This window comes from Muscardinus avellanarius (genome assembly GCF_963383645.1).
Source record: "Muscardinus avellanarius genome assembly, chromosome: 3".
Taxonomy (NCBI): domain Eukaryota; kingdom Metazoa; phylum Chordata; class Mammalia; order Rodentia; family Gliridae; genus Muscardinus; species Muscardinus avellanarius.
Genome location: NC_137788.1, coordinates 105,446,196 through 105,458,530, shown reverse-complemented (window position 1 = coordinate 105,458,530; position 12,335 = coordinate 105,446,196). Strand labels below are relative to the sequence as shown.

The following is a 12,335-nucleotide window of genomic DNA, read 5'->3' as shown; positions in this document are numbered from 1 at the left end:
ACCACAGCCCTATTTATTTTTTTTTTTATTTTAAGACAGTCTCATTAAGTTGCTGAGGCTGACCTTGAACCAGCAGTCCTCCTGTCTCAGTCTCCCAAGTCCTGGAGTTACAGGTGTGTGTCACCGCTCCTGGCTGAGGGAGAGGTGTCTGAAGCTTTATGAAGGATCAGGCGGTGCATCAAGCCCTTCCCACAGTCTACCCTGCTTAATCTTCATGACAGCCTCCCCAGGTGGGCGTGGGAATCACCTTCACGTTGGCAAGAGTAACTGATGGCCCACGGGGCTGGCCGAGGATCCAGGCGTCCCCGACCGCTGCCTGGACAGGCTGCCGCTCTCCAGGCACACCGAGGTGGGAGGGGGTGAGGGAGGAACCCAGCGCTGGACACTGCGCACACGTCCGCGTGTGGTGGCCCCAGCGGGAGGCCGCGCTCGGGGAGGCCGAGAGCACCACCGTGCAGCGGGTTTGCATCAGAGGGCGGTGCGCGGAGTCACTGCAGGACACATGCGACCCGCCAGTATCAACTTTTGCTTCTAAGCTCCATGGCGTCACGGGTGACCTTTGCCGCTTTGACCTCTGCCAGTAGGGTACTGACCCTGGAACTAAGTGTGGATCTTCTTTGGGAGGTGCTGAGCCGAGCGTGCGGGAGAAAATGGAAAAGGACAGACAGGTTCTCTGACCTTACGGAGCTTTCGTGTTAGCCGGGGAAAAATGGACATTAATGTTTACACGACTGAGAAATATAAACTGGGGGTGAGGTGTAGCTCAGTGGTAGGGTACTTGCTTGCCTAGCTTGTACAAATTCCAGGATTCAATCTCCAGCACCACACACACACACACACACACACACTAAAGTAGTATAAATAGATGGATGTAGGTTACTGATCACCTGCCTAATGGGCAATTCTGTCCTAGATGGGGGTGGGATATGAAGGGTTTCTTTCCATCTCCTTTTTTTTTGGGGGGGGGGCAGCAATTGAATCCAGAGACATTCTGCCTCCAAGCTATACCCCCAGCCCTTTTTATTATTTTCTTTTTTTTGTGGTACTGGGGATTGATCCCAGAGGCATTCTACCTCCCAGCTATATCCCCAGTCCCTTGCTAAGTTGCTGAGGCTGGCCTCGAACCTGTGATTTTTCTGTCTCAGTTCTCAGTTTTCCAAGTTCTGGGATTACAGCTGTGTGCCACCATGCCCTGCTTTATTTTTAATATATATTTATATAAAATTTTACATATAAATTCTCTATGTATATATGTATATACATATATACATACATACATACATGTATATACATATATATATATATATATATATGTTATACACACATATATTTTACTGGGAATTGAACCCAGGGGTGTTCTACCTCTGAGCTGTGGTTCCAATCTCCCTATTTTAGTTTTTTATTATTTATTTATTTATTTATTTTTGCAGGTCTGGGGATGGAATCCAGGGGCATTTGACCTCCGAGCTAGAACCCCTACCCTATTTTTTATTCTTTATTTGGAAACAGGGTCTTGCTGAGTTGCAAAGGTCCTCACTAAGTAGCTGAGCCTGTCCACAAACTGTGATCCTCCTGTCTCAGCCTCCCGAATGCTGGGATTACAAGCGTGCGCCACCACGCCCGGCTTAGTTTTTTTTATTTTGAAACAGGGTCTCACTAAGTTGCTGAGGGCCTTGCTAAATTGGTCTCCAACCTGCTACCCTACTATCTCAGCCTCCCAAGTACTGAGATAATAGGCACATGCCACCATACCTGGTTTATTTTGTTTTGAAATGTTCTCACTAGGTTGCTAGGAGTCTCGCTACATTACTGAGGCTGGCCTCAAACCTGTGACCCTCCTGTCTCAACCTCCCAAGTACTGGGATTACAAGTGTGTGCCACTGTGGCTGGTGCAGAGGGTTTCTTGTGAGATTACTTGAGGCCCAGAACAGGAATTGAAAAGCCCTGGAAAGCTGGGTGTGGTGACACACTCTTGTAATCCAGCATTAGGGAGGCTGAGACAGGAGGATCGCGGTTTGTGACAGCCTCAGCTACTTTTAGTGAGGCCCTTTACAACTCAATGAGGCCCTGTTTCAAAAATAAAGAATAAAAAATAGGGCAGAGGGTAGAATGCATCTGGGTTTCATCTCTAGTACAGCAAAAAAAAAAAAAAGAAAAGAAAAAAAGAAAAAAGAAAAGAAAAAGAAGAAAAGGAAAAGAAAAAGAAAAAGAAAAAAAAGAAAAGAAAAGAAAAAGCCCTTGGAACCCAGGCAGATCCAGGAACCAGAGTCCCCCTTGGTGTCGCTGTGTCTCTTTGTAGGTTTCATCTTTTTTACCCAGTGGGTTTGTTGTTTGCTGTGGTGCCCACTTGACTCTAACATCCAGCTCCATGGATGACTCATTCTTAAATTTCAGTCTTGAGAAAGGAGAGGCCCTCCCTCACTCACAGATTGGTGGCAAGCCTAGACATGGATTTCCTTTGGGTGAAGTGTCAGCCCCGAGCCAAGAAAGAGTCCCAGAGTGAGAGTGCCTTGTTAGATTTATGGCTCCTTGGGCAATGACCAAAAAAAAAAAAAAAAAAAAAAAGCCTGGTGGGGTAGGAGCATTCTTTACTCAGCTCAGTTGGTGGCTTCGTGCTGTGTCATCGTGAAGCTCATGGTCTACCCAGGAATAACAGATAAACGGGGCTGTAAGTGCTACAGTAAGGTGCTCAGAAAAGAACGCCCAGCAGGCGCAGTGGCACAGGCCTGCAATCCCAGCTACTCAAGTTCAAGAACCTCAAGTTCAAGGCCAGCCTGGATGACTTAGCAAGACTCTATCTCAAAATAAAATTTACAAAGGGTTGAGGATGCAGCCCAGTGGTACAGTGCCCTTGGGTTCAATCCCCAATACCACAAGATAAGCAAGTGGGCTAACTAGCCAACAGATTAAAAGGGCTGGGGATGGTGCTCAGCGGTAGTGTCCCTGAGTTCCAGCCCAGTGCCACACACAAAAAGAATATGTGTGTGTGTGTGTTTTCTTTTATATATATATGGATATATATACCCACTGAGTATATACATATATCATATACTGAGTATACTCAGTGGGCATATATATAGACACTAACTCACCCACTGAGTGAGTGTTTCCTGAGGAGGAAAGACCTAAATGCTATCCAGGTAGCAGTGCGGCCAGGTCAATGAAGTGGGGAAGGAGGGCTCGGGAGAAGGGGGCTGCAGGGGAAAGGGTGTGGCCCCTTAGGTGGTGGTGCAGGGTCTGAATGGCTGCCAGAGAGGGATTCATGTGCTGGGGGCCCGGCTGAAGACACACGATGGTAGAGAAGCCACGTGTGGAGGGTGGGTTGGAGTGCTTCTGGGATTCTGGTGTGCATTGGAACCACAGGGAAGGCTTATGAAAGCAGGTTGCTGGGGTCCCACCTGCAGTTCCACATCCAGTAGGTCTGCATCAAAATTGGCATTTCTAACAAGTTCCCAGGTGATGCCCACCTATGACGGGTCCAGAGACAGCTCTTGAGGAACTGCTCATTTAGAGGAAGGTAGGAAGGAAGGGGCCCTGCTGGGCGTGCATGCAGTAAATGTAGTATGTGGGAGGTTGAGACCGAGGGTCACAGGTTCAAGGCCAGCCTTAGCAACTTAGCAAGACCTGTTTCAAAATTTAAAAAAATAAAATAAAAAGGGCTGGGGTATAGCTAGGAGGTGGAATGGCCCTGTGTTCAATCCTTGGTGCCAAAATAAAGAAATAAAGCTGGGTGTGGTGGCACACGCTTGTAATCCCAGCATTCAGGAGGCTGAGACTGGAGGATCGTGGTTCGTGGACAGCCTCAGCTACTTACTGAGGCCCTCCGCAACTCAGTGAGACCCGGTTTCAAAATAAAGAATAAAAAATAGGGCAGGGGGTGTAGCTCGGAGGTTAAGTGCCTCTGGGTTCCATCCCCAGACCCGCAAAAAAAAAAAAAAAAAAAAAAAGCAAGGAGCCCTACCAGGGGGCTATTGCAGCCATCCACACGTGAAAGGCAATGGTAGTAGAGAAAATGATTTGTGAAGCACCAGCCACTGTATGAACCCCTTTCCATTTCCATATAACTGCAATCTTTTAGCCAAGTATGGTGGTTCACGCCTGTAGTTTCAGTACTTGGAAGGCTAGGAGGAAAATCACAGGTTCATGGCCAGCCTTAGCAACTTACTGGGGCCTTCCACAACTTAATGAGACCTGGTTTAAAAAAAAAAAAAAAAAAAGACTGGGGGTGTAGCTTGGAGGTAGAATGGTAGAATGCCCCTGGCTTCAATACTCAGTAACTACCCGCCCATCTTTTTAACAACTCTTGAAACATCATTCTTATTCTAGTCAATGAATCACAAAGAGGCAAAGTAATATGCCTGTGGTCATTTAGTAAGCACTACTGTTGACACAGAGCCATGTTCTCAGCCCCACAGCGGTTGCTGGTTGGCAGGTGGAGGGGGTGGGGCGAGGAGGAGGGGTCTCTATAACTTCTGGGGTTTGGGCGTGGGCAGCAGGGTGCTGGGTGCTGGAGCATGTTGATTTTTACAGGACTTCAAACTGTTTTTTCATTTGGGGTTAAGGCTCAAGTTCCCAGTGTAGCTGGACATGGTGGTGTATGCTTGCAATCCCAGTACCTGGGAAGCTGAGACAAGAGGATTGCAGGTTCGCTCCTAACCTCAGCTACTTAGTGAGACCCTCTACAATTTAGTGAGACTCTGTTTCAAAATAAAGAATAAAAAAATAGGGCTAGGGGTGTAGCTCAGAGATAGAATGCCCCAGGGTTAAATCCCTAGTACTAAAAAAAAAAAAAAAAAAAGTTCCCAGTGCCACAAAGACAAAAAGCAAACAACAACAAAATCCTCCAGGAATCAGAATGCTTGGGAAAAAATTTATGAGGACTGGATTCAGAGGAAAATGCTCCAAGAATTGTGTGTATATATATATTTCTGTTGTTTTTATATTTTTAGCATTGCAGATTGAACCCAGGGGCATTCTACCTCTGAGCTACACCTCCAGCCCTACTTAATTTATTTATTTATTTATTTATTTATTTATTTATTTATGGTGCTGGTGGTGGAACCCTGGGGCTTTTCTACCTTCGGGCTATACTCCCAGACCTATTTTACACTTATTTGGAAACAGGGTCTCACTAAGTTGCTGAGAGCCTAAGAAGCTGAGACTGGCTTCGAACCTGTGCGATTCTCCTGTCTCAGCCTCCCAAATGCTGGGATTACAAATGTGTGCCACCAAGCCCAGCTTTTGTTTTTATTTTGAAACAGTCTCTCTAAGTTGCAGAGGATCTCACTAAGTTGCTAAGGCTGGCCATGAACCTGCCGTCCTCCAATCATTACAATTGTGCACCACCACTCTCCGTTTTCTATACCCCAATATGATGTATAATTAGCATGCACCAAATTTAAAAAAAGACTCGTGTGTACTGTGCTTTTTCTGAACACACACAGATGTCCAGGACACAACTAGATTTATGGGTCTGGGGCTCAGGTGAGAGGGCCAGATTTAAGTAGGAAATCATCCCAGAAGATATGAAGCAGAGAGAAGGGTGCCCGCCACGAGGAAACTAAAGGGCGGGCAGGTGAAGGGCAGGCTGAGGGCCAAGGACCAGGCAGAGACCACGGCAGGGCAGAAGTGGCTTGGGATGGGTGGTGGAGGTGCGGAGGCCTAGGAGATGGAGATGACCCGGAGTAACAAGCAGGTGGGTGGTGACCTCGGCCGGACAATTCCAGTGGTCTGGTATTAATGAGAAATGGAGGCAGAGGGTTGCTGTTTAGAGATCAAGGAAAGGGATGGAGTGTGGCCTCCTCTGGGAGAAAGTGGCTTCGGCTAGACAAGGATGTGGGTCCAGGATAGAAGACAGAGGACACGCTGACTTCCATGCTGAGAGGAAGGACCTGGAGGAAGTTGAGGGCTCACACACTGGAGTGGCCGAGGGGCATCAGAAAGGGTGGTCAGAGAGGGTCCTGATGCAGGCTTGTAGGGCCGAGGTCACTGAGGGTCACCTTTAGCAGATGTTTGTTTCTGTCATTCTGAGTGGTTCTCAGATAACAGAGGTAACGTGGGGGGGGGGGGTGTTGTCTAGAGATAGAATGAGAACCCTGAGTACTCTTGATTTAGAAAACTCCAGCCCAAGGAGGCCTGGTTTTGGTGGCAGCTTTACTGCTGAGCAGCAGATCATCTACTTTGCCCTTTCTTTCTTCTCCCTCTCTCCTCTATTTATTTGTACTAGAGATTAAACTCAGGGGCATTCTACCACTGAGAGCTACATCCCAAGCCCTTAAAAAAAAAAGACTTTTGAAACAGGTCTTGCTAAGTTACCGAGGCCAGCCTTGAATCTGTCACAGGCCTGTCTTGGCTCCTGAGCACTGGGATTACGAGCATATGCCACCACGCCTGGCACTTTCCCTGCGTTTCCTGTATCAAATGTTTGACTATGACGTTTTGATTATCATCAAAGAGGAAAAGAGGAAAGGACAGATGTGTTCTGGTGGGAAACAGGGAGGCTCAGGGCCTCCCTTGGCCTCTGTCCTCCCCAAGGTGTTTTCTGGCAGGCTTGGGCTTCTGAGCAGTTGGAGAAGGCCTGGCTGGGGTCCACTGTGGTGCCTCAAGTCCCAGGCTGTTTCCAATCCTCAAATCAGGAAATACCCGTGACCTTCATGGGGACAAGGTCTGCTCAGGGCTGGCTCTCCAGGGAGGCAGGAGGCAGGCGAGGTGGGGGTGGGGAGGCCTGCGCCAGGCCAAGCCCCGGCAGCTGTCGCCCCAGAGCAGCACGAGGCGTCCTCCAGGAGAACCTAATTACTACTTGTCTCAGCCCTCTAATCCCAGTCTTTACTCCGGTTCAGTCTCTTCCTAGCTTCCTTATGTTGGTCTAAACACAAACTCATTAAAGATGACTCGTCTGCAAGCTACGGATCATTGCGGAGGCGAGTACTCCAAGAAAGGTCAGATGGGCTAGTCATAGAGCGCCCTCCCCGTCAGGTCCCTCTGGGGCCTGGGAGCAAAGTTTGTAAGTGTGCACCCCCCACCCCGCCCCAGAGCTGCACAGAAGCAGGAGAGGATTGAGCTTTTCAGAAGTGCCATGACCAGCTGCACTGCTCTAAGCCCAGTACTTGGGAGGCTGAGACAAGAGGATCACAGGTTCGAGTCCAGACTACACACACACACACACACACACACACACACACACACACACACACAGTCTAAGGATGTAGCTTGTAGGTAGAATGGGGCCTGGGGTTCAATCCCCAGTATAAAAAAAAAAAAAAAAGCAAAATATGTATTGACCATCTGGCAGATACACAATTGCTGTTTGGAGGGTGTATTCATTTCGAGTCACCCCCCTCATGCCAAAATGGCATGGGGCTGTATTTCTATTTTCTGTATTTCTATCTTTCTAATAAACTTCTTTAAATCTTAAAAAAAAAAAAATCAAAAAACAATTGCTGTTTGGTGCCAGAGGTTATGCCTGCTGGAGGGAGAGTCAGCAATGACGGCAGTTACAGCCCTTGGAGGAACTAGAGACCCGGGGGCCTTCTAGGAGCCCTTGCAGCAGGTGCGCTCAAGCGCAGCCCTGAATGGGGCGCTTTGGGCACATGAGCACCCTGAACCCATGCTGGACAGAGCACATGGACTCTGGTTTCCAAACCCAGGCCTGGAGGCAGGTGGGCTGTGGTGGTCTTTGGAGAGCGAGAAGGGGGGCCCGAAGGCCTCAGCCAAGGCTCACTGTGCCGAGGGTCCAGATGTCCCCCTAGAGAGAAGTGCCCTGTTGGGAAGCTCACTCACCTGCTAGAATAGAAGCAGGGCAGAGGGCTTCCTCTTAGCCGCTTCTCAAACTCCAACATGCACCAGCTGCTGGAGAGCGTCTTAAGCACACTGCTAACAAGTCCCAGGGGATGCTGACGGCCTGCTAGCCCGGGGGCCACACAGACACAGTAACTGGTCACACACACAGACAGGCAGACATCCACACCCAAAAAGCGACAAGGGCACAGGCCAGATTCCATTATAATAGCCATCTTTATTTGTAAAAATCCAGATATAAAATGTATTCTTTCAGTCTCTCCAGGTTTTCCTTTTTTACAAAAACAAAAAGGCACATAAAAACCTTCCCCACGTTCATTCTGTAGATGGATGTTTCAGGCCCCCCCGCCCACCCCCCGTTATAGCTACATGCTTCATTCCAGGATGTCTGGCTTCCCCCACATGCTTCGGTGCTTTCCTACCAGGGTAGAGTTCCGAACTCCAAGACTGAAGTACACGAAGGGGGAGGGGGAGGGACGCGGAGTTCGTGGCATGAGGCTCCACAGCGTGCAGGACGGGGCTAGTAGTAGGTTTCCTTCTCCACCCAGCCTGCGGGGAGCAAAGAGAGAGCAGACCCGCCAGAGTGAGCCCTCTTGGTTCCAGCCGCTCAAGTGGGCGAGACTCTCCAGAGGAGAACGAGGTAGGGTGTTACAGCTCCAACTCAATGTGGGAAATCCACTGCACTGACTTAACTCTTTTTAGGAATACCACCTTATCTGGAAAGATGGGTGGCTGAGGCTTCTGACAAGTATTTGCTCTTTTTTTTCTTTGGGTATCGGGGACTGAACCCAGGGGCATTCTACCAACAATCTATACCTCAGCCTTTTATTTTCAAACAGGTCTTGCCTTGCTGAGTTGCTGAGGCTGGCCTCAAACCTGTAATCCTTCTTTCTCAGTCTCCCAAGTACTCGGATTGCAGGCACAAGCCACCAAACCCAGATTTGCTGGCAAATATTCTCTACTTTATTTGGTTTGTATCTTAACATCTAACATCTGATTTGTTCTCAAAGCCTAAGGGGATTCAACATGCTGAGATATACCAACTATAGTCAGTTCTGTTTGGTGGCGTAATGGTCTCAGCAATCAGACCGAGCACTGCAGGAACCAGAACACGGCAGAGGGACAGCCCCACAGACCAGCCCAAACCCCCAACCACGGTTAAGAGCACCCCAGTTACCTCCAGGGCGTCGCCTGATGATGAGCTTTCTGATTTCATCATACACGAAGATGAGAAGGGAGTAGGGGAAGGCACAGAACCACCAGGTGGGTCTGGAAATGGAATTGGGTACCAGTTTATTACACACCTGAACACAATTCAAAGTAAAGAAACCACGCACCTCCACGGCGAAAGCCAGCAGTCAACCCAAGCACAGTCATGGCCAATGGCTGAGCCACACAACAAACGAGACTGCCTCCCAAGCAGGCTGCTGCTCCAAGGGCCGAGCGCCTGCACTCGGAATGGAAGCCCTGCCCGCTTGCGGTCTGGCTTTGCTAAGAGCAGGTTTACAGGGTGAGTTGAGTATGTTTTCTGTGGGCAATCCAGAGAGACTGAACAATTTCTCTCTTCCCTTCTTCTTCAAGTGTTTCAGAAGCACTGAGTATATTTGTCTCAAGTCTTGGCATCTGAAGACAAAGAACTGCCACTGTGGGCTGAAATCAGCTTACTCATCCCTGAATTTGGTCCTCAAGGATGGAATTTGGGACAGCCAGCTGTGTTTTCTGAGTCCTAGACCTAGGACCAAAAAAAAGCTACCAGACGGCAAAGGCCTCAAGGGCCCTGGGAGCAGCTGACACAGGGTCCCCAGCTTGGAGACAAGATCCAGGCAGGTCTCTTGGCAGGCACTGCACTCTCCTGACTACATCTCCCACAGTAAACATATGGGGAGGTGGCCCCGCAGCACCCTGCAGAGGCTGCCTCCTCTTCCTGTGTGGCCTCTGCAGATGACCCGCTTACCTCCATGACCAGAGGAGCCAAACTACTTTCCAACAGCCCACAGAATCTGTCCAGTTCTCCAGTGGTTACAAAAGAGTGAAGGGCAGTGTCCCAGGGCATGACCAATATGGAGCCTTTTCAAAGCTCTGTGACCTCTCCTAGGTTTTTCTTGCAAGCAGCCGCCCAGGCAGACAGAACTCTACCTGGACTCGCCTTGCTGCTTATGCGCAGCAGCTCTGTGCAGAGTACTGGGGAAGCAGAGGCAAAAGGGCGCCGTGGCCCTTGCCTCAAAGATTATATACTCCAGTGGGGAGCAGAAATGACAAATGAGCAATGCCAAAGTCCAAGGCCAGGAGGGCAAAATCCCATGGAGACAAGCTCCAGGGACATCATCCCTGACAGACTATGAGGACTGGCAGGGTGGGAGGGAAGAGAAGGTGACTCCAGGGCAGACAACATCTTTACCAAATATACAAGCAGAGGAAAACACTTCACAACCTCCCCACCCCAATAGGCTTGGATGAGGACAAGACAAGGCCTAGACACCCTGGGACAGTAACAAGACAGACCCTGGATGCTAGTCTCACACCTTGTACCCACACAATGTCTACACACATCCAACAGGAAACAGAAGGGGCCGATGGGTTGATTGGCCTGAGGATGAGATCAGTGGAGGAAGGTGCTGGCCACAGGCCAGTTAAGAACTGCTCCAGATGGGAGCGAGAATCCTTCTGAGGAAGGATGGGGGCAGTGAGAATTAGGAGACTGCGGCATTAAATGCAAAGCTTTCTCCAAGGAGCTTGCATCATGTGGGCCCCATGCAGTGTGGCTGAGCGTATCTTCATCACGCTGCAGCTGCTTAACCTCAACCAACACACTTGATGTTTCAGCTACCAGTTCATGTGAACCCTGTATGTGAACATTCAAGGTTAGCAGAAGTGCAAAGTCAGCCTGTGCTCGAGGCCTGGTTCTGACTGAGGACTACCCGTCAGGCTGCTTTCTCTGAGAGCTCTACCCGTGGCTGGTCGTAAAGTAAAAGGGGCCTCGGATCTGCTACTCCAACTTCCTCCTTTCCAGTGAGAGGAGTCAGAGCCCCGGAGCGGGACAGGTTATGAGGAGTGATATAGTGAGCAGGGAAAGCAAACCAGGACTGGAGCCTGGGTTTCCCAAACCCCACGACAGCCCCGGGTGGCCTCTAAAGACAGCTGGACGATGACCGTGGAGAACCTCCGGGCTCAACGCAGCTGTGGAGCATTTCCAAGGAGCCAAGCTGCTGTCCTCCCCTTGGGTCAGATCCTTGGCACCTGCTGCAGTTATACAAATCTGGATTTGCTGGTCTGACTTACTGACATGTGCTTCCCTAACTTTCCAACCGATAGGAACAACCCAAAGATTCGGAAGAGAACAGGTACTATGCACACCACACAGGCATCTGTACTTTTTGGAGCACCGGAAGCTCAACTTACTTGAGGGGGTACATCCTAAGGGCGACGCCCATGCCCGGGCAATAGGAAAGGAAAGCAGCAAGGGCCGTCTCTTCAAAGAGGCCAAAGATTAAGATCTTGTTCCTAAAATTCAAGAAAAAGGGAAAAAGCTTACAAGATGCAAACAGAGTTATCTTCTAATGCTATGGGTTAAATGGCAGCTTAATGTCATTACTATTATTTTTTTAAACTGGGAATTCAACCCAGGGGCATTTTACCTCTGAAATATGCCCCAACCCCCTTTTAAATTATTATTTTGAAACAAGGTCCTACTAAGTTCCTGAGGTTGGCTTCAGACCTGTGATCTTCCTGTTTTAGCCTCCCAAGTACTGGGATTAAAGGCCTGTGTTACCATGCCTGGCCAGATCAATGTCTTTTTGTAGTATCTGCAACTGGATACTCAGGTCAGATGAACAAACTGAAAATTACATTTTGCTTCCTCAGTTTTTTCCAAAGACTAGAGATTCCAAAAACTCTGAGTGTGTCAGATGCAGGGCTTTTTGCAAAGGGGTTAAGCCTGTGAGAGCCCTTCAGTACTCACTTCATCCCCTGCTGGAAGACAGAATTCCTCCTGGTCTTACAGATGACCAAGTCAGCCCACTGCACCACCACGATGCTGACGAAGAAAGCCGTGTGGCAGGTGAACTCCACAATTTTCCTCTGCTCGTAGGTCTGAAACAAAAGGCGGACACAGAAGCCTTGGCTTTTCACCCGTACAGCCAGCCGGCAGTGAGGGGCCGAGGAGCTTTGGCTCCAGCCCGGTCAGGGGAGGGCTCCTGCTCACTCACCCACTGCTGCCCATAGCTGTCTTCCACATCATTGATCCAGTGGTCGTCCCAGTCCACTCGGATGCCAAACAGGTGAAGCGGGAGGAAGCCGTTCTCAGCCAGAATCACAAAGTAAGTGAAGAAGCCGCCCAGGGCCTGGATCATACCTGTGGCGTTGCAGGAACCACCTTAGTGCCAGGACCTCACCCCCACGCCCTGTACCTGCACTGCGGCCACCGGGCACTGGTTGGTTCAAGGAGCACCTGGTCACTCGTGGGCCAAATGGTGGGACGGGGGCTCCAGGGTGTGCCGAGCTCAAAGCCCTCTCTGCTTTTCAAGTCACTTTTGAGAGGT

General features: G+C 49.5%; 1 protein-coding gene across 1 annotated transcript in view; it reads right to left on the bottom strand.

The window, feature by feature from the left end:
* Positions 1-8,317: 8,317 nt before the first annotated feature.
* Positions 8,318-12,335, bottom strand: part of ATP1A1 (ATPase Na+/K+ transporting subunit alpha 1) — a gene marked incomplete at both ends in the record, with an annotated part of 29,364 nt that continues 25,346 nt past the window's right edge. Inside the window, 5 exons of the mRNA XM_080693010.1 lie at positions 8,318-8,346; positions 8,975-9,066; positions 11,197-11,298; positions 11,756-11,886; positions 12,003-12,148. Coding sequence (XP_080549136.1) covers positions 8,318-8,346; positions 8,975-9,066; positions 11,197-11,298; positions 11,756-11,886; positions 12,003-12,148 — 500 coding nt within the window. The remainder of the gene's footprint in view (positions 8,347-8,974; positions 9,067-11,196; positions 11,299-11,755; positions 11,887-12,002; positions 12,149-12,335) is intronic.